Below are 22530 nucleotides of genomic sequence, written 5' to 3' on the forward strand. Positions count from 1 at the left end.
TTATCTACACTTGTAACCAATGCCACAAAGCTACCATTATAACTACCTGTTGCCAAATCATGTAATTTTTTATTATCTCATTGATGTCTTTGCTTTTATTTACAGGAGATTTTCATTAAAACTTTGTGGGAGAGGGAAGGATATTAGTGGCAGGTACTTTTTAGTATTCTTCTTATCTTTAGTGTAACCTGACATAGCCTCTTTAGGGCACATTAGTTAGTAAAATCAGAAACTAGAGCTAAAGAAAAAATATATTTTTAGAAATTCTCAAGTTTTTTAAAACTAACATGGAGATTGAATTGACTCCCAGGAGGTTCTTTTGAGATTAACAATATTTTCCCATAGGTAGTTATTGCATTATGTTCCACAGACCATGAGGATAACTCTGTGACTAATTCAAGGCAGAAATTTTACAAGGTAAAGCCATTTTTTTTCAAGGAAACATATGATTAAGTATCAGAGGATAACCCAATGTATACCTTAAGCAATATACACACTTGTATTAGTTACCCATTGCTGCCTCCCCAAAACTTTGCCATTTAGACAACAGTTAGAATTCAGCTTGTGTGAATTATCCAGGTGCTCCTGCTCAGGCCCTTCAGAGAGCTGTGGTCATTTCAGGGGCTCCCTGGAGGAGGGTCTACTTCAAAGCTCACTTGTGTGGTTGTAGGAAGAATTGCTTGTTCCTGGGTTGTTGGACTGAGGGCCTCAGTCCCCCACTAGTTATCAGACAGAGACTTCATTGAGACTCTGCTGCACTGGTCTTTTCCAAGGACAGCTCACAACATGGAAACTGGCTTTATCAGAACACGCAAGCAAGAGGACAAGCAATGTGGAAGCCAGAGCCTTTTTGTAATCTAACCTCAAAAGTCATATCCCATCACTTTTGTCCTATTCTCCTCATTCAGTGCAAGTCACTAGGTCTAATCCATACTCACAGGAGGAGCATTACCCAGGGCTGGACCACCAGGAGGCAAGGATGACTGGTAGTTATCTTAGAAGCTGCTAGGACAGTTCTTAACCAAACTGTTTTAGTCAACTTTTTTTTTTCTGCTGTGACTAAAAGACCTAACAGGAACAATTGTAAAGGAGGAAAGTTTATTTGGGGGTTCATGGTTTCAGAGATCTCAGTTCATAGGCAGCTGGCTCCATTCCTCAGGGCTCAAGGTGAGGCTTAACATCATGGTGGAAGAGTATGGCAGAGGGAAGTAGCCCACATGATGATCCAGAAGCAGAGAGAGAGAGAGAGAGAGAGAGACCCTAACTCACTAGATACAAAATATAAACCCCAAAGCCACACCCCCAGTTGCCACCTCCTGTAGCCACACCCTGTCTTCAGTTACCACTTAGTTAATCCTCATTGGATGGTTTATTCACTGATTGGGTTAAGAGCATCATAACCCAATCATTTTTTTCTTTCAAGCTTCTTTCATTGTCTCAACGTGAGCTTCTAGGGGACATCTCACATCCAAGCCATAACACTACCAAAAATGAAGAGAGCTCCAGTTGGATTGGAAGAAACATGGAGGGTGGAGGGCAAGCAATGGAGCTTGCTGTGTGAACTCTGTGAATGACATGAGAAGGCTGTCTAGGGAACGCATCCCCCCAGTCTAGTGTATTTCCAGCACATCTGCAAGGAATCCCTTCCTAACAAAAGAAAAATAACCAGTTTTTGACAGATCTTCAAAATCAAGAAATGTCCTTTCCCCCACCCTCTTACTAAGGCTCACTCCAAAGAAATAAGCCTGCAAAGTAGGGAGGATTTTTATTTATATATACCTCAGTTAAAGCAGATTTCCCATGCTTTCTTATATTTAGTAGTTGGGGGCTGGGAGAAGCCCTAAACTGTATATACTAAAGAATATGGTCATTTCTCTTTTTGTCCAGCACCCCAGCACCTTGTTCACCCCACTCCTGTCTAATCCCCCTCTACATATTCCCCAAGTATCTGAAGATCCGTGTGTGTGTGTGTGTGTGTGTGTGTGTGTGTGTGTGTGTTTAGTACACTGAGCAAAAGGAAAACTAGCGATGAAGGGTAAATTTTGCAGGATGTCTGAAATGTATTCTGCTAAAGCTGTTACCATCCCACCCCATTTAGGAAAAAAAATACATTCTTTTGTAGACACTCAAAAAGTAACTGAAATGGAGTTCTAATAAACCAAGTGGGGGCTCAATCTGTAGAACAAATTTCTAAGCCCTTCCTGTATGGAAAAAAAAGTGCAAGGACAATCAGATAAAGATTATCCAAATCACTTAGACCCTTTAAACCACATCACAGGTGCCATGGGGAATAGCCAGAAGTTGAGAGAGATACATTTGCCCAGTGAACCTTTGGAATATTTTGTTAGTCTCAAATTTAAGGGAAAAAATGTAGAATAAAAAAATTGATTCGGGTACCTTTCCATCTTCCCTTTCTTTGTAATTCTCCTCAGCTCCTCCTGCCCCCTCCTCCCAGCCCAAGCATCCAGATCTCACTAAGAACAATGCCTCCTGGTAACTACCCCATCCTCTTTCATCTTTCTCCATTCACACTTTCAGTTCCTATGTCTAGCCTCTTTGTAAGAAAAAAATGCTGAGTAAACTAATTCCTAATAAAATGAGAGCAAATGATACATAAACTTCTTAATACCTTAAACCTGCTAAGTAGGATTTCAAAAGAAGATTGGGGGGCATGGGTACCTTAATTAGTAAAATTTTAGTTAGTTCAGTATGTTTAAAAAAATATTTTCAAGCAGGGTTAAGGGAGATTTATTTTTTGTTTATTAAAGTAGTCAGGTTTCCCCCAGTGGGTTTCAAATGCTTGAATATTTGTGATTCTTTTCAGTAGAAACTGACCTGAGATTCTGCTTTATATAGCAAAAGGAATGTGAGTTCTGATTGCACACTTAAAAGGAATTTTTAACCTACCTCCTATGAAGGGGTGGGATGGGGATTGATGTAATAGAAAAATTACTCTGCAAATATCATAGTAGCTGTGAGTGTTCAAATAATTTTAAAGACAAATTACTGGGTTCAGACCCCAGCACTGCAAAACAAAAAGACAATTTATTAGTAGTAATGATAGTTGTTTTATATTATGCAAAATCACCATGTCTGATATTCAAGATTCAGTTCATTGATTGAGGAAGTATGAATATCCTCAAAAAATATTTTAAAGAGAGTAATAAGAGGTATTAGGCTGGCTGTTGTTTGGTTTTGAGGACTTTTTTTTAACATAAAAGATTTTAGAAAGAGAATATTAGGTCACTTCTTATAGAGTTTCTAAACAATTTGGTGATGTTTTCTCTCTGGCTTCTTAACTGCACTTGCTTTGGCAGGGTAGAGCAGAGGCCCCTGATTTTCAGAGAACAGCACCAGCCTTGATACAGAACGTGTCAGCCTTGCCCACAGAGCCCAAGGTTACTTGGGGGCACGCTACTCCTGGAACCCACACCCCAGTGCCTCCTAGCAATCCCATCTCCTGGCCCAGTTCAGGCAGCCTCCTGCCCTCTGGCTGTGCCCTGGAACAGATTTCACACTCTGTTTTTCTCACTCTGAATTCTGAAAATGGCCCTTTCTCTTCATTCTATATGTCAGGGATTTTCTTCCCATTTTCATTTTTTACTGATTCTTTTGTGAGTTTGCATTTTTATCTGACCTGAAACATCAGATACTGGAATAAACAAAAAAAAATGGCATGAGTCTGTGGTCATGGAATGATAGGAGGGGACATAGCCGGTGTTCTATTTTTATGGACTTATTTACAAACCTTCCCACTTTAAAAAAGCGATGGAGACAGCTTATAGAGATTGTATAACACGGTGTGAAAATTTTCTGGGTGAAAATAAAATAAGGAGAGGAAATCAGTCAAAATCTAGGTAAGGTTATTACACAAAATATATCTTAATATATAAAAGTATCTCTAAAAGTCACCTGCAAATTTGACTTTGAGCTTCCTAGGAGCCAAGGAAGTGAGGAGGATAGACTCACAATGATCTATAAGATTTATGTCTGCCAAATTAAAAACAGACCAGCTCTCTTGAATTAATGCTTCTCAAACTTGAATATGCATTTGAATCATCCATGCGGGTTCTGATCCAGCAGGTCTGTGCTGTACTTTTAACTGGCCTGGAGTGAAGGTGATCATGTTAATTACTGCCCCTGCACCCCTAGAATATCCTTTGAGTAACAGGGTTTTAGCTCACTTATAAGCACATATTTACAAAGTATGCTTCCACTTTTACAAAAAAAAAAAAAAAAAAAAAAAGTAGCCACATTAGGTTTGTAAGTTTCCTAAGTGATTCCAGGATATATAATATATTGAGTTTTAAGATTTCTAACTTTGATTTGCTCTCGATGAATTTAAAGCATCCAAACCTCTAACATGAGGGGACAACACTCTCATCTTAGTGCTATGCAATTTCAAATCTTTTTTAAAAATCTTGTAGTTGGTTAGTCACTGTAAATATTTTAAAATCACATTAGAATAAATTTGTGGTGAGTCTGATTGTTGAACAAAGACACTGTTTACTATTGTTCTTAGAAGTAGCCGTGGGTCTAGCTCAGAGCACCTGGATTTGAGTTGCACTGTACCATTTGCTAGCTGTGTTACTTGGGCAGGTTATGTAGCCTCTCTGTGACTTTTCTTCTTTTGGACCCAGTAAGGTCAGGTATCTATCATAGATATTTAGAAACAGTGCCTGCAAATAGTGAGAATAATGTAGGCTATGTTTATTACTGTATCTAAAATAGATTTTCCTGGCAGTGAAATATGTGTGCTAAATTAAAATTACCTCCTCAGCTGATTGCCCTCAAATACTTTGAAAAATGTATGTACAGATGTGCAACTTTCTTTTGAATACTGAAGTAAAAGACATCATATAACTCTAAGATATTACTGCTATTAGTAGCCATTTGAGGTTCACTCTGATAGAATCAGTCTGATGCCAACAAACTGCTGAAGAAAGGGCACTGACCTTTTTCGGTGGTTTTCCATTGAGAGCATCTTGTTTGTTGGTGCACTTGGTTTTGCTGCATTTCCACTGCAGCAAATAATTCATCAGTTCCTTCACTCTGTCTTTGCAAAAAAAAAAAAAAAAAAAAAGATATAGAGGGAGTTTTAAAACACAAGTAAAGAAAAAGGAACCACTTTGAAATTGCCAAAATTGTTAGGCTGAGAAAAATAGAAAGCTTTTTCTGTTTAGGACTGTTGCAGTGGTGGTGCGTCAGGAGAGCCAGGTGCCCATTTACCAGCCCATCTTCTTTAATCCAGTGCATATCACTAGTCGTTTGCTACTAAACGAACACAAATGTCTCAGGCTCTAAGAAAACTAATAAAGCCAGGCGTAGAGGTGCATGCCTGTAATCCCTGTGGCTTGAGAGGTTGAGGCAGGATGATGGCAAGGTCCAAAGCCAGTCTCAGCAACTTAGCAAGGTCCTCAGCAACTTGGTGATACCCTGTCTCAAAATAAAAAATAAAATGGGCTGGGGACGTGACTCAGTGGTTAAATGTCCCTGAGTTCAATCCCCAATACCAAAAAGAAAACTAATAAAATAGAAAAACTATTTTTTATGGTATTGTATTCTCTCCTGCAATTCCAATATCCATATCTAAGGGTGGTTTTTTTTTTTTAAGATTTCTCTAAGTTGGAAGCACCTGACTACATATTTAAACATGTTAAATATGTACCCACTTCCTCATTTATTAAATGTACTTTACATATAATTATGTATCAGGCTACAAACTAGGGGGATTTTTTTTTAACTGCAAGTTAACTTCAGTAGTCTTACCATTGGCTGATGAAATTTTACATAAAATAAGCATTTAATTAAATATTAATTCTGATTTTGAGGTTTTTTTCACATTTTTGTAGATTATAACCCCCCAGGGGTCTCAGACTTTTTTATGGAATCCTAAGATGTCCATAGATCCTAGGCTCTGTGCTTGTCATTCTGAGAGTTAAAGTCCCACAAACAACCCAAACCCAGCTCAGAGAAGAAAATTATCTATCACTTGCTAACTAACTGATAAGAAATGAACCTCAGTGACAAATGGAACTAGACTTCTAGATGCTCCCTTTAAAAGAGTATTTCAGGGGCTGGGGTTGTGGCTCAGCAGTAGAGCATTCACCTAGCACGTGCAAGGCCCTGGGTTCAATCCTCACCACACTACATAAATATAAATAAATAAAATAAAGGTATTGTATCCAACTACAATGAAAAAATAATTTTCTTTTTTTAAAGAGCATTTCAGGGGCTGTGGCTCAGTGGTAGAATGCTTGCCTAGCATGCATGAGGCACTGGGTTCCATCCTCAGCACCACACAAATATAAAATAAAGATATTGTGTCCACCTAAAACTAAAAAATATTTCTTTAAAGAGCATTTTACCATTTTCTGGGATGATGCATGGTAACCTGATGGGCTGGTGAACAGAAAGACACAGAGACCGGGGAGACTGAGAGAGAGAGAGAGACAGAGAAGAGAAAATGCACATAAATAAAAGACAGAGAAAGCAGCAGACACTGAGAGAAACTGAAAAATAGAGAGGGAAATCCAGGCAGATTGTTGGTTCTCTAAGTTATATACATTAATATCTCACAGTCTGGCAGAATGTTTGAAGTTGTGTTTTAAAATTTACTCAGATGTTTTACATAGTCCTCATGAGACACCTAAAGCTATATATTTTGCAGTTTACAAAGTAGTTCTCAGGTATCCTTGCATTGAGACTGGACCCAAACCATTTTATTACAGGTGAGGAAATTGATTCATTCAGCTCTTGGGGAAGGGTGCATTTTACAGGTTTTCAAAGGACCCATTGTCTTATTTGGTTAGGGCCACTAATGACATACAAACCCATACAAATCCATTTCTTCTGATATAAAAGCAGCTTCCATTTACATGTACTACTGATATTCAAAATCAACATTTTTTTCTTTTTCTAGTTTGTATTTGATAGTATGACTTTGCTGCAAACCATTCATTGAAATTACGGGAAGAAGAAATTGACACCAATTCCATTTCAAAATCAAACCCACCCTTTTATTTCCCCCCACAGTCTTCTAACCTTTACCTTTCATGCATATTCAGTGTTTGTATATTGACAGCCCTGACAGATATAAAAATTTTATTTTCCAAGTTTGCACTGAACTTTATATAAAGAGTAAAAGCCATTTCTCCCTGTGCCTCATCCCTGCACCCAGCTGATTCTGGGAGCTTGACTATTGCTGGTAGAGGCCTTTATTCCTCCTGTTGATCTGCTCAGCTCTCCTCTTAAGGCATTATGCTCTTTCTCACCTTCTGCTGACTGTGCTAGATGCTCAGCTGTAGAGCAGTCCCAAGTGTCCAGTTGCTTAAACTGGGGACTTGTGTGGCTTTTTGCTATAGCTCACTTGCTGCAAGCTGTATAAGTCCCTGGGAAAACACATGGTTGTCATATTGTGAATAAGGAACTGGGCTAGGTTTTTCTCTGCTTCTGTGCACTGAACGAGGCTAAACTTAGGATAAGCCAAACTAATATTTTGTGCATTGTGATTTTTAATAGCATGAGACATTTTCTTTTTTTTTCCTTTTTTCCTTTTTTTTTAGTTGTAGTTGGACACAATACCTTCATTTATTTATTTTTATGTGGTGCTGAGGTTCGAACCCAGGGCATTGCATGTGCTAGGTGAGCACTCTACCACTGAACCACAACCCCAGCCCGACTTTGAATGATTTTAAAGTCTGTTTGGGTTAACATGTTCTCAGCAAAGGAAATAAAAGAGGGTCCCCAAGTGGTAAGAACAGATAGATTTGGTCCACAATTTAAGTAAAACCAAATTCCACAGTTATCCCCAAGGCCTGCTACATTACAGCAGTTTAAAAATAAGTTGAGGACTGGAGGTACAGCTGAGTGCAGAGCACTTGTCTAGCATCCGGGAGGACCTGGGTTCCATTCCCCACATGCTGGCAAATCAATCAAAAACACAAAATAAGTTAATGGTGTTTTGCTGAATCTGCGTGAGAAAAAAAAGTTCAGGGGAGTTTCCCAAAACAGTTTCTAACCAAAAGAAGCCATCTAAAGTATTCTGGAAAGGAGATGACTACTGATGACTACTAACTGTCCCATTCTGTATGTACAATGCATAATGCTGAAGAAAACCATTTTGGGCCACATTTGGGGAAAGGTAAGAGTATCCTAAATGTCTTGTGCATGGACTCGACCTGTAGTTACTAAATACTCATTCAAAATAACTTTGTCCTAACAAGCAATTCATCTTTAAGGTATGGGCTACACCTCACAAATCCTTAGATAATCTTATTCTTAGGATTTTTCTGTGGCACTTCATTTATCAAACATAAAACATTAAGAGCCTGTTTATCAGGTTGTTAATAACTACTCTTATCTGTGGATTATATACCATGCAGGCAGATCTTCCATCCCAAGATAATTATTTTAAAAGATGCTAGTTTAACAAAACCTATTACTTAGCATTCTTTTTGAGGTGGGAAGGTACTGGGCATTGAATTCAGGGAAACTCAACCCCTGAGCCACATCCCCAGCCCTATTTGTATTTTTATTTATTTATTTATTTTTATGTGGTGCAGAGGTTTGAACTCAGGGCCTTGCACGTGTGAGGTGAGCACTCTACTGCTGAGCCATAACCCCAGCCCCCGTATTTTATTTAAAGACAGGATCTCACTGAATTGCTCAGCACTTCACCATTGCTGAGGCTGGCTTTGAACTCTGGATCCTCCAGTCTCAGCTTTCTGAGCCTCTGGAATTACAGGCATGCACCACCATATGCGGCTACTTAGTATTCTACATTTCAGAAAAAGCATTTTCTCAAAAAATTTTTAGGCAAAGTTATTCAACTTTTCTGAGAAATCAGTTTCCTGACTTGCAAAAAGAGATGTGGGGCTAGACTCTCTTGAAGTTTCCTTCCAGCTGTGTGCTCCACAGAAACTACACAGAGCATGGGCAAAGCAGACTACCTGTGCTGAGGTTTGAAAACAAGAGTGAGCAGCCCCTTCCAAATGAATGTGCAAAATTGTTGACTGTGTTGGCTGTTGTGTGGGACAGGGTCGTGGGTCCCACTGTATGGGGCCTAGGACAAGTGTGGTAACAGCAAACCTGATTATCCAGTCTGACACAGCTACTTCTGTTGTGATTTACACAGCCCCTTTCATCTAGCTACTTCAAAGCATTTTTACAAACTTTGGCTCATTATTCCTCCAACCACAGCATTGAAGCAAGTTTGATTGGTGTCTTTTCAATTAACTCAAAGATTAAGAAACTGAGCAAAAACAGAATTTAGAAGTATTATTTCAAAAGTATGCTGCATTGAAAAAAAATTTTTTTAAAGTATGCTGCATTGAAGAGGAGCAAAACATGTAAAGTGTTCATCAAAGTTTTATCATTGAAAAAAAGGAAAAACTCTAAATGCTTATTTTTGGAGGTAGTATAAATTATGACACATTCATATTATGGAATATCATGCAGCTGTTAAAATAATTTCTATTGGCTTTTTTTAGTTAGCTTTTGCATTGCTGTGGCCAAAATACCTGACAAGAACAATTTATAGAAGGGAAAGTTTACTTGGGGGCTCACAGTTACAGAGGTTTCAAGCCATATATGGCTGGTTCCATTGCTCTGGGCCGAGGTTCGAGATAGCACTTCATGACCCACTTCATCCAGCCATGCTCCACCTGCCTATAGTTAACACCCAGTCAGTCCCTTCCAACTAGGATGGGCCAGTTAGGTCACAGTTCTCACACCCAATCATTTCACCTTTGAATATCCCTACATTTACACAGGAGATTCTGCGGAATACCTCATACCCAAACAATAATAAGACTATTTAGTCATATTGGGGAAAATACCATAACTGAACAATGTTAAGTCACACAAAAATAAAATAAAGCTTTGTACACACCGTTTGAGAAGCAGATTTAATGTATAGAGGAAACGACTAAGTGACAATATGCTAAAGTTTTAACAGTGACTTTTCTCAGTGTAGGGGGATAATGAGTGGTGGCCATTTTCTTGTTTATACTTTTTTGTTCTTTTCGGTTATTCAGGATTGAAAAACAATGGGCACACAGTACTTTCATATACTGCTTTCACAATTATATGTGTATATAGGATAATTACATAATTGTGAAAGACAGAAGAGAGAAGGTGGAGCGCCAATTAAATAGAACAGTAGGAGAGACCTGTGAGGATGTGTCTTGTGGGCTGAAAACCAAGAGATGAGAAACAGCCTGTCATTTAGAAACCTGGGGAGAGCTCTGGGAACTGCAGGTATAAAAACCTTGGGGTGGGAGTAATTGGAAATGACCTTGGCCTTGAAGAAAGGCCAGTGTGTGAAAGTGATACGAGAGAAGATCCAACAATTTTCCAAGAGATGGATGATGTAGGATCTGTAATACTGAGTTTAAGAAACCCTTTTAAGTTCCTGACACCTGTTTTACATTTTGAAAGATCCTTCTCACCAGTATAAAAAGAGTAGATTATAAGGGGCAAGGGTAGAAGTCATGATCAATTGAGAAAGCATTGCATCAGTCTCAGGTGGTCTGGGCGCAGACACTGTGGGCACAGTGGAGTGTACCTAACTTATCAGCTCTGCAGAGGAAATGATCATCACAGTCATACCTTGTTAAGTTCTTGCTCGCTAGTGCCTCCATAGTCTATAGGTTGGTGCTATTATTAGTCCCACTGGGGCTTCATAAAGGCTAAGTAACTTGCCCAAGTCCACACAGCTAAAAGGCAAAGGAGGAATGCTACAGGTCCTCTGATAAACATTAGCTCTCTTATTTGAGCGGCAGCAGTGGAGATTAAGAAGAGCGAGCAATGGGTAGAGAGGGGTCTGTACCCCACATGCATCCCATATCCCAACTGTAAACTGTCTTCTGCCATCCATCACTACCCCCACATCCACTCCTGACAGTAACTGTGGTTCTCCTCTGTCTCCTACCATCAATGTTGGGCTGCCTCAGATGGACAGAGCAAGATCTGGGGGTGCTGCTGAGTTAACAATGTGGTACAGTGGAACCAGCGCTGCACTGAATTCTGTGGCTGGCTGTGGCTAACCCAGAGTGAGCTGGCACTTAACCTCTAGGGCTCAGTTTACTCATCTTAAAAAGTTGGGGCTTGCCAAGTGCAGTGGTGTACATCTGTAATCCCAGCAGTTCGGGAGGCTGATGCTGGAGAATTGAGAATTCAAAGCCAGCCTCAGCAATGGTAGGTACTAAGCAATTCAGTGAGACCTTGTCTCTAATAAAATACAAAATGGGGCTGGGGACGTGGCTCAGTGGTTGAGTGCCCTGAGGTCAATCCCCAGTACATTAAAAACAAACAAACAAACAAACAAACAAACAAACAAACGCTGGTGCTCAAGCCTGAGCATCATGTCATTGCCTGTCACCTACTTTTCTGGGTAGGCCATGTATATTTAACTGATAGTTGATGCTTTCTGTGTATTCTGCCATCTAAATTAAATTCACTTCCCTTTGTTAAAAATTGTTGCCTCGCATTTGTCTTCTTTTTTCACTTGAATGTAAGTGGTTAATGCAGCCAGTAATGGACCTGTTAAAAGAGTCCAATGAGAGGATAAGATGGAAACTAGAAAGAGCCAGGAGCAAAGGCTAGAAATCAAGGGGGAATGCATGTGCCAGTTTCCTCCATTGTACAAAGAGCCCAGAAAGGCCACAAGAGACAGCAACTCTAATCTGTTCCCAACACGGTCACCCCATTCTGCCTCCACTGGGTCTCCCAATTTAGAGACACTGGGGTAAATAAAAATAGGAACTGCTACTTATTTGTCTTTTTACTTACTTTTTTTTGAGAAAGAGTCTCACTAAGTTGTTAAAGCTGGCCTTGAACTCAAGATCCTCTTGCTTCAGCTTCCCAATTAGCTGGGACGACAGGAGTGCACACCATGCCCAGCTCCTGTGTGTTCTTGACAGTCCCAAATACTGTTTTTGTTCTTGAACATCTGGGGACATTCATTACTGAGCAAGATATTTGAGTAGAGAATCTTTATGCTATTGCTTTTTCTTCCCTGATGTGGGATGTTCTTCCATAGCCAGATAAGTTTATTTCAATGTTTTCCCAAATCATTTCTAAGAATATTACACCTGTGAAAGAATAAACAAATGAATTGAGTTCTGAAGCCAAAACACTTGGGGAACCAGGCATGGTGGTGTATACCTCTAATCCCAGCAACTCGGGGGATTAGAAGGATCAGCAGTTCAACCAACCTGGGCAACTTAATGAAACCCTGTCTCAAAATAAAAAAATAAAAAGGATTGAGGATGCAGCTCAGTGGTAGAGCACCCCTGGTTCCATCCCCAGTACAACAAAAATAAGAAGCAGTCCTAAAAAGAAGCTGTCCTTCCCCACCTCTAAGGCATTCACGGTACACACTTTTATCTTGATTCACCCCAGTCTTTCCCAGTAGTGTTTGATCACACTGTTGTGTGATCACCACTCCCTACCTCTTCCCCATATACTTGATAACACTTTGCAGAGCACTGAGGGGTCCCTGGAACTAATTTGGAAATGCAAGTTTGGGATGCAATTTTCAATGACCATCAGTCTAATGGAATCAAATTAATACCTAGTAGGAGACTAGATGAGGTTTTGAGGATCCTTGGTGAAATAAGTGTCATTGCTTTCAGTAATGATAAGTTGCCCATGAAATATAGTATGTAGAGGTGCTTGTGGCTCAGTGGGAAAGCACTTGACTGGCATGTGTGAGGTACATAAAAATAAATAAAATAACACCACATAAAAATAAATAAAATAAATTTACTGTGTCCATCAACAACTAAAAAGAAAAAAGAAAAAAAAAGAAATATAGTATGCAATACAAATTTCAAAGTTGCTCTGAAAATAGAATATGGAATAGGAAAAGAAAAGATAGGTCTGGTTCCCAATTCTAGGCTTCCTCACCTAGCATATACTTAGTTCTGAAGACTGACCCATTTCAAAATAGATATTCTCTCATATCCTTTTACCAAACCAGAACACAGAGATTTTGAGCATAAACTAGCTCTCCCAGTGCTTCACAGGGCTATCACAATGACCATTAGTGTTGGAACGTGGCAGACCCAATAGGTGACATTGGTTATTTAATTTAACCATATGTATTAAAGGGAAGCAATCTGCTGTTTATTTGTGTAGATCTGTCCTGTAGAAATTCACACGTATAGAGCTATAGTCCTCAGATGTGGGGATTTTGACTGCCTGTGGATATATGATAACATCTGAAGACATTTCTGGGTGCCAAAGTTGAGGGGGGGTCAAGATCTCAGTAGAACCCTGTAGGTGAGGACTAGGGATGCTGCTGAGCATCCTACAGTGCAGAGGGAAGCTCCCTACAACAAAGAATTATCTAGTCCAAAAAGTCAATAGCCGCCAGGTTGAGAAACTCTGTTGTCTATTAATATACAAATCCTTGTAAAGTCTTGTGAGACCCTGCATTCATTGATGGAATGTCTGGTGACCTGGACTTCGTTCTTGGGCACTTCTCTCCTAGTATTCAATCCATACAAAGGTGGTTTTGGTATCTTGGAAGCCCTTGGGGCAAGAATGTATCTGTTTGGGGAGCACATATGGCCTGGAAGTTAAAAGAGAGACAGATCATGAGCAAAGAAGACAAACATTTCCCAAAGGACATGATACCAATTGAACCAGTCTTTAATTTACTGTTGACACTCAAATAATGAGACCAGAGATTGAAGGTAGACATGAAAAGCCATTCCTAGTATTTCAGTTGGAGCTACGCAGGGGGAGTATAGCTTGGTTAAGAGCACAGGGCTGCCTGGCTCAAGTCCTGACTCTGCCCTTTCCTAGCCATATAGTTTGGCACATGTTATTCATTTTTTCCTCAGTTGTAACATGGGGATGATAATGTGGGTATGATGACAATGATATTGGTACCTACCTAAAGGATAATTATGAAACTTAAACAAAGTAGTGAATAGGAAGTATTTGGGTCTGTGGAGGTTGTTTCTTTTTTTTTTTTTTTTTTTTTTGGTAATGGTGAACCCAGGGCCTCCCCATGCTAGGCTACATCCCCAACCCTAAATATGTACACTGAGCTACATCCCCAACCCTAAATATTAAGTATTTAAAATATCACCTGACTCAGGATAAATCCTGCATAAATGTTAACATTATTACTGTTTCTTTGAATCAGGACTATTCTTCATCAAAAACAAATTTTCCTTTATTCACAAAATATTTACTTAGCACCTATTATGTTCCAGGCACTAGTCTAGCTGCTGAAGATATATCAGTGAATTGAAAAGCATCAGATAAGGGCTGGGGCTGGGGCTCAGTGGCAGAGTCCTTGCCTAGCATGTGTGAGGCACTGGGATCGATCCTTGGCACTGCATACAAAAATAAATAAAATAAAGGTATGCTATCTATCTACAATTACAAAAAAGAATTCTAAAAAAAGCATAAGATAAAGATAGTTATCCTGACACTGGGGTTATGGCTCAGTGGTAGAGTGCTCACCTAGCATGGGTGAGGCACTGGATTTGATCTAAACACCACATAAAAATAAAATAAAGATATTGTGTCCACCTAAAACTAAAAAATAAAATATTAAAAAAATACCTATCCTATGGAGCTTACATTCAGTGGAATATACTAGAAATAATGCAAATAGAAAAAAATATATGCAAATTATTCTTAGCCTAATATCTGTTACATACTTGTCAAATGAATGAATATATTTCTCAAATTATTGTCATTATATAACAACCAGGCTTGGAAGTTTGATCTGTCCTCTTAAACAAGAGGGAAAGTTAAATTAATACAGAGTACCATGCCAATAGGAAATAAAATTACCACATATGGATTAGAAAGAAAAAAAAAAAGAGAAAGAGAAGGAATGAAGTCAGGTCATGAATTGGGTTTAAAATGAGCTGAGCCTTTTTTGCCTTCTTATCTGTGTATCAGACCTACAGTCACCTTCTTGCAGATTTCAACATTCCAAGACATTAAGACTTGCTAAGCATCAGCAGTCACACTACATAGAAAAACAGAGAAAAGTGTTGTTTTTTATCACATGGCTGCAGCTGATGCGGAAGAATCAACAGAAACTTCATCCTCCAACAATAATTGACTTCTAAAGGGAAAAACTCCATTAAAATAATCACTCTCTAGGTACTCAATGAAGAACTTGGTTAAAATCAACTCTAGACCTTATGCTTTAGTTCTTTTTCTTTTCTTTTCCAGAAATCTACTCTATGTCTACCCACAGAGGCTGAACTTTGCTAACAAACTAGCATCTGCCGGGAACATTACAATAAAAATCCAGTTTATGTGTGGAGAAGACCCTAGCCACGCTATGCCGGTAAAGAGGGGGTAACATTGACCTTACAGCAGGGTGGGAGGTATTTCCCCTGTGAGTCCTCATGAGCAGAATTCAGGGCTCCTCCATGTACAGAGTATTGTCTTCGGGGCAGCTGTACTCACCGTGTCCAGGCGCCTTTCCAGCTAGTCCAGTATGGTTCCACAAATGATAGGAAAACAGCCTCAATCTAAATTGAAAGCCTCTTTCCTTACTCCATAATGAGTTATGAAGTGTTGGACATGCAAATCATTTTTGAGGAGTGAAAATGTACTGCAGTACATACCTACCAAAACAGACCGCATCTACAGATAAATATTAAGTACTGCCTAGTAATAGTAAACACACACCACTTCAACACCTTTTAGGGATGGTTCTTCATCCTGAGGCAAAATATAAGTCAAATAATAAACATATAATACAATGTGCTCTAAGAAGACAAAATGCCAGAATCTGTACTTTTTAACTATCTATTACTAAATGAGATGGGTGGTTATTGAAACTGTTTTTCATAAGTTGTAGAATACAGTTACTATACCTTTCTCTGGACTAGGATCTCTCTAAGTTGCTTAGGACCTCACTAAGTTCCTGAGGCTGGCTTTGAACTTGTGATCCTCCTGCCTCAGCCTCCTGAGTCACTGGGATTTCAGGCATAGGCCACCATACCCAGTCATAGTCAGTTCTTTTGCCCGTTTGGTTGGACCACTTGTAGGATCTTGCACCCTTAATTTATAAAATTATGAGACTACAGCATCCTACTGGCCCCCTGGTAGTTGATTTGAATATATCCAAAAGTCACTATTAATTTTGTTCATTCTGTATTGGTGAACAGGTCATCTTTGGAAAGTCCAATGGGCCTGAATTTCTGCAGGAAGTGTACACAGCCATTACATACCATAATAAGTAAGTATATTTCAGAATCCAAACTTATGGCAAGATTGTTTCAGTGTCTTCTAGTTTTTCTGGCTTTTCCAAGTGACTTTTGCCAACAGTTTTTACAATTTAGGGCCTAAAGGACACAGTACATTTTTACCAGTTCCTTAATTCTGTGTTGACTATGCAAATTTTTCACCATCAACTAAGAAAGGAAGAAGAAAATATGGTTAAAAATCTAATATGATTTTGACTTTTTTTTAAATCTCCAATCCTTGTATGATGCAGAGAGATTCTATAGTGTTAAGTAAGGAAGTACATTTTCTATCTTGCTTTGAGATTCCAGATGTGACCAGAAGCAAAATCCAATTTTGGTCATCTTATCTTCTGTACATGACTCCTCTCCTGCCCTACAGCCTGCTTTTAAGTTGACCACAGCAGAAATAGAACTCTCATAATTATGTCAGTAAAATGAACCATGGAATAGTTTTAAAATGTTATTTGCATTTAGTAGGATGGGGAGTTGGGTTTGATCCTGGCCTGACAACCCAGGCCCATTTACATGCTTCCAGTAAACACTGGCCAGGCTTGACATAAGGGTTAAATGGGGTAATGTGCATGAAGCCCTTAGCCAAGTGTCTGGGGCTTCATAATTCACTAAAACCGACTTCCTTTTATCTCCTGCATCATCCATTTTTCCTCCGGTCCTTTAATGAGAGCAGCCTCATACCAGGCCCTGGTCTTTGGGTAGAGATGAAAAAAGAGGTCACAGCAGGACTCTGAACCTTACCCCTTTTTCAGATTATATTGTTGAGTTTTTCCATTGTATGTGGGAATTTCTTTTTCCTTGGCAAAGCCTTTCATTTGTGAGCAGTTGTATGTAAGTGAAGTGTATCCAGTAACAAGCATGGTTTCAAGGACATCTCACTCAGGAACAGAATAATGTCAAATGACAAGCCTTCACACCATGCAGGCTAACTCAAGAGCAAAAGGGCCCCTGCCATTGCAATTTATAGTCAGAGAAGTCATCCTTCTTGCTAAAAGTTATTTGTGTATAATGTGCTTTTGAAACAGGTCTCCTGACTTTTATGAAGAAGTGAAAATTAAGCTCCCTGCTAAGCTCACAGAAAATCACCACCTCCTATTCACCTTCTATCATATCAGCTGTCAGCAGAAGCAAGGAGCCTCCGTAGAAAGTCTCCTGGGATATTCAGTGAGTTGTTTCCAACTTGCTAATTCACACTGCAGTGCTGGGCAGCCAAGGTCCCTGCAGAGATAAACAACTAAAATCCATTCACTTGCTTTTTTCCTGTCAGAAGTAGCAAAATGTCCTAAAGCAGATTATAGGAAGAAGCTGAAATGAGTTGACTTAGTAAATGATGGATTTTACAAATGGAAAGTTACTAGGTGATAGATACTGAAAGAATATTCATTTTTTAAAGAAAAGCATTGCAATGTCTGTTCTTTCCAAATTTAATATATGTGCTTCACATATAGAAGTAGCTTTTTTTCTTTTTTTATTCCTTTAAAAATATAAAAGGTAAAATGAACATTGATGTTCAACACACACAAACATTGGTTATAAAGAAAAATGCTACTACTTGGGCTTTAAAGGCAGTAAATCATTGATATGACCATCTCAGGGACTCTCAGGGAATTTAAAATGCAAAGAACTGGACAGAAACGACTGCCAAAAAGAGACCTGGTCAATATCTCATCATTGTTTAGTTGCATTTAATTATTGGGAGCCAGATAAATTACCCAAATTATATGCTATAATAAATACCACTTTATTCTTTGCATCATCTGTTTCAGTGGCTGCCAATTCTCCTAAATGAACGTCTTCAAACTGGATCTTACTGTCTCCCAGTTGCCTTGGAAAAACTGCCTCCCAACTACTCCATGCATTCTGCAGAGGTAACCAACAAGGGGCCATCAGCTAGTTCTTGGCTATCAGGGTCTTGGATCACTTCCCCTTCCCTTAAATGTGACCAAGGATGCTCATTATGTTTTTTGGAGTGCTTATCTCTCAACACACAGTATTTTCTGAGAATTTATGGCTCTGATGGGAGAAATATCTGACTGTGAAAGAAACCTCATTCAGTTAGACGCCACCAAATCAGAATGTTGAGTAGATGCAGCCTGTGCCCTACATAACCTTACGTTTGGTAATCTGCAACAAAGGAGTCCACAGAATAATACATTCTAGATTAAGAGACAAGTGAAGCCCACTATTGATGAAAACTGCTCCCAGAAAGGATCCTTAGAAAAGGTTTCCAGGACACAGTCTGTCAGCTTCTCCTGTGGGTCGCGGTCCCCAGGTGGACACTGAAGTTTTTACTCCTCTAAAGAACCCTTCAAGTACCATCAAGCTTTTCCCCTTCCTGCCTCCTGTAACCCCCTTACCCATACATTCTGCCTGGGGTGAGCCCATTTAAAGGCATCCCCACAAACTCTCCATCCCAGCCACATCAGTTCCAACTCCAGTTCCCATGCTTCTCAGTCCCTTTGGTTTAGGTCTACATCAGTATATTATGTACATCAGAGTATTATTGTGAAGCAAGTTGCAAATATTATTTCACTTGTACATATTTAAATATGTACCTTGAAATCAAGAGCTTTTTTAACCTTCACAACACCATTTTCATACTTTGAAAAATGAACACTAACTCCCTGATCTCAACAATAGCCAGTCAGTGGTTGGGGCCCCCATCATCCCATTAAGGCCATTTATTTATTACACTTGTTGGTTTGCCTCCAGATCTAAATGGAGTCCACAAATTACTGTTGGTTGATGTGTTTCTTTTGAAGATCCTTTATTCTAGAGACCCTCCTTTCGCTCTTATGTTTTCCTTTGGGTTTTTACGTTAAAAAAAAATTCCCAAGGCTTTGAATTTAGATCTGACCTTTACAGTCAAGTGTCTTCCCAACTCTTTTGCTCCTTACCCCTCTCTCCAGGCTGTCTTCTTCCTCTTATTGTCTTTTTCCCCTGGAAAGAGAGGTATCTTTTGAAATGCAGATTCTGATTCAGCAGGGCTGGTGTGGCCTGAGAATCTGTATTTCCCAGGTAATATTGACAATGCCAGCCTGCAAGTCTTGCAGCAGTGTTTAGAGAGGAAAGACAGAAGAAAGTGAAAGGAGGGAACGTGAATGGCTGTGGTGAACAGAGCCAGGGCTAGAACTCCCCTGGCCCAGGCTCACCCCACATGCAGCCTGGCTAAGGTGATCAGTGGTCAGGACTCATGGTTGCTGGCTGGAAGAACATTCACTTCAGGTTCACGTTTCGCTTGGTTCCTCAGCTAACTTCTCCCAGTTTGCCTTTGAGTCCATGGTGGCCATCGCCAACAGTCTGCACAACAGCAAGGACCTGAGCAAGGACCAGCACGGGAGGAACTGCCTGCTGGCTTCCTATGTACACTACATCTTCCGCCTGCCCGAGCTGCACAGAGACTCGCCCAAGCAAGGTAGTGTTGCCCAATAGGGTATCTGGCGCCCCACCCATTCCATTGCCTTGTAATTCAAAATAAATTCAATCTTATTTTTCAGAATTAACAATTTATGTAAGTCCTGAAATTGAAAGTTTCTTTCTACATTTTCTTCCTCCCTTCCTTTTTAGGCTCTAAGTACCTATTTTGTTTGCTTATTTGATAATATTTCTGTGCTCCTTACCCAGTTCTAATTTATGATTCAGCTAAGGATCTCTTTTTAAAAATATGTCATATTCACTTATGAATATGTCAAAATAAATCCCATTGATACATATAACTATAATGCACTAAATTTTTTTTAAGTAAAAAAAAAAAAGGATTAAACACTTTGATCAAGTGTGGCTTACATACTGGGAAAATAAAGATTGAAAAATGGAGAAGTGTTGACTAATGTCTCGAAGCCTGGGATAATGACAAAGAAAATAATGTCTATCCAATGGCAGTGGTATCAGAGGTTCTTAAACTTTTCATTACTAAAAAGTTAATTAATAAATTCCTTTTCTCATTTCCCCAAACTAAATTTTTAAAATAATAATGATAATTTAGTTTGCTAATTTTCTCAATTATTTATATAGATAATATAAATAACTTTGGTTCAGCATGATATAATAAATAGCATAAGTTTACCAAATTCCATGCCTAAATAAACGTGGTACTTTATTAGTCCATGCAGCCTCATTTCACATAAATCTGTAGTTTCACCCAGGCTGGCCTTGAACTTATAATCCTCCTGTCTCAGCCTCCCAATTTGCCAGGATGGCAGGTGTACACCACCATGTTCAGCTCAACTCTATGGATTTTTGAATCTCAGAAAACCTTACTCCAGGAATTATAAAGTTATCATCATTTAAATATTGATAAATTTAAAAATAACCACATTTAGAACTTCTCTTGAGAAATCAGAAGTTCTGGCAACCCTGGGTTCTGTTTCTTCTGGCAATAGGAGGCTGGAAATGAGGTGTGTGTCTCCAGTTCACCACAATCCTCACCACTTCTCCTGCCTCCTATCCCATCTACTTCCCTAAAAAACAGTGCCCACCCCCAAGTTTTGATGAAAAGACTAAGTTTAAGGCTTGATCTGGTAGGTTTTCATTCCTCTACCTGCCCTATCCCTCTTCAGTTCCTTATCAAGGTCTGTAAGTGACTCTGGTCCTCTGATGGCATGTCTCTGCTGGTGGGACACAAGTGGCACCACTGCCCTCCCCGACCCTCGATACCACACCTATGGACGCACGTCTGCTGCTGCTGTGAACTCAAAGCTGCTGCAGACCTGGGTGATGAGCAGCAGCAACCCAGACCTGGCAGGGACACACTCTGCAGCTGACGAGGAAGTTAAGAACATCATGTCTTCAAAGGTAGGGAAGATGGCAAACTCTGTTTCTTTTAATGTATATAATGCCTTGTGCGGTATGGTTCATGTGAAAAACTAAGACATTAATACTAGTACATTATTATTAACTAAAACTGACCTTCAACAGTTTTTCTGTTAATGTCATGTGTATATTCTAAGATAAATCCAGGGTATCACATTGTACAGATTTACCTTTGCTTTTCATATAACTTATTTAAATGTAAGCTTATATAATTTAATTTTAAAATAATGTCCTTTCGCAAGTGGCTCAAAAAAATCCAAAAATTTATTAATCACCTCTCAGAAACTGCTGAGCCAACTTCAGCACATCCCTGTGTTGATTTTGTAAGTCTAAAGGATAGAATATCAATAAATTGGTTCAACCTATCGATCATCAGAATCTCTGGGAGTGCAATGTTTTAAAAGAGCCATAAATGATTCTTAAGTTCAGCCAGAGGTTAAGACCTCTGCAGGGGGAGGACAGAGGGCAAGGGCAGGTGACTTGCATAGGACCACACTGCAGGGTATGTCAGCACCAAGACCCAATGCTGGAAAATAAAATTCATATTATTCACTGTTTCTGTGTGGCTAAACCAGCTAATGCTCTGACAGTCTCCTACCACTGCTAACTGATTCTGAGCAGAACTTTAAGTGACAGTCTTGCTGCTACATCTTTCAAAATGGAATCCATCAGTTCAAAAGAAATAAAGGTTAATCACTCAAGTCGAGCATTAAGTATCTGACCGACACAATGGGCCTTAGTAATAGCTGCTTTTATGTTATTTCTCCAAATTTTAGTTTAAAAAAGTTTTTAAAGGCATTTAAAGGGCTGGGAATAGAGTTTAGTTGGTAGAGTACTTGCCTTGCATGCACAAAGCCCTGGGCTCAATCCCTAGTAAAACACACACATACACACACACACACACACACACACACACACACACACAAAGGCATTTGCAAAGCTACAGATAGAAAGCAGAAGTTCTAGGGTTCCAGAGAGTGCCATGGTTAACGACATTGTATTGAATATTTCAAAATAGCTAGAAGAGAGAATTCTGAGAGTTCTCTTTTTTTAAAAAAAAAATATTTTTATTAGTTATTGATGGACCATTATTTATTTGTTTATATGAGGTGCTGAGGATTGAACCCAGAGCCTCATACATGCTAGGCAAGCCCTCTACTACTGAGCCACAACCCCAGCCCTCTGAGAGTTCTTACCACACAGAAATGATAAATATATGAGGTGATGAATATCCTGACTTGATTACCATACCTGTATAGAAACTTCATACTGAACCTCATAAACATGGATATTTATTATGCATCAATTAAAAACAAACAAAAGAAAAATTTTTGTCTAACCAAAAGAATAAAGCATGACCCTTTCAGAAGTGGTTTTTGACAATTTATTAGTGCTTAGGGGACTAAGTACAGTACCATGCTAAACCGCAGAGGGGCACTGTTCTCACATTCTTTCTGTTTTCCCAATAAAG

General features: G+C 39.2%; 1 protein-coding gene across 1 annotated transcript in view; it reads left to right on the top strand.

Annotated features, from left to right (window-relative positions):
* The window catches only part of LOC144252939 (dedicator of cytokinesis protein 8-like), a 98314-nt gene that overhangs the window by 50600 nt on the left and 25184 nt on the right, over nt 1-22530 (top strand). The window contains 7 exon segments of the mRNA XM_077794960.1: nt 15211-15328; nt 16158-16228; nt 17273-17411; nt 18014-18115; nt 18520-18622; nt 19498-19662; nt 20872-21041. Coding sequence (XP_077651086.1) covers nt 15211-15328; nt 16158-16228; nt 17273-17411; nt 18014-18115; nt 18520-18622; nt 19498-19662; nt 20872-21041 — 868 coding nt within the window.

Source organism: Urocitellus parryii, unplaced genomic scaffold, assembly GCF_045843805.1.
Source record: "Urocitellus parryii isolate mUroPar1 unplaced genomic scaffold, mUroPar1.hap1 Scaffold_70, whole genome shotgun sequence".
NCBI lineage: Eukaryota > Metazoa > Chordata > Mammalia > Rodentia > Sciuridae > Urocitellus > Urocitellus parryii.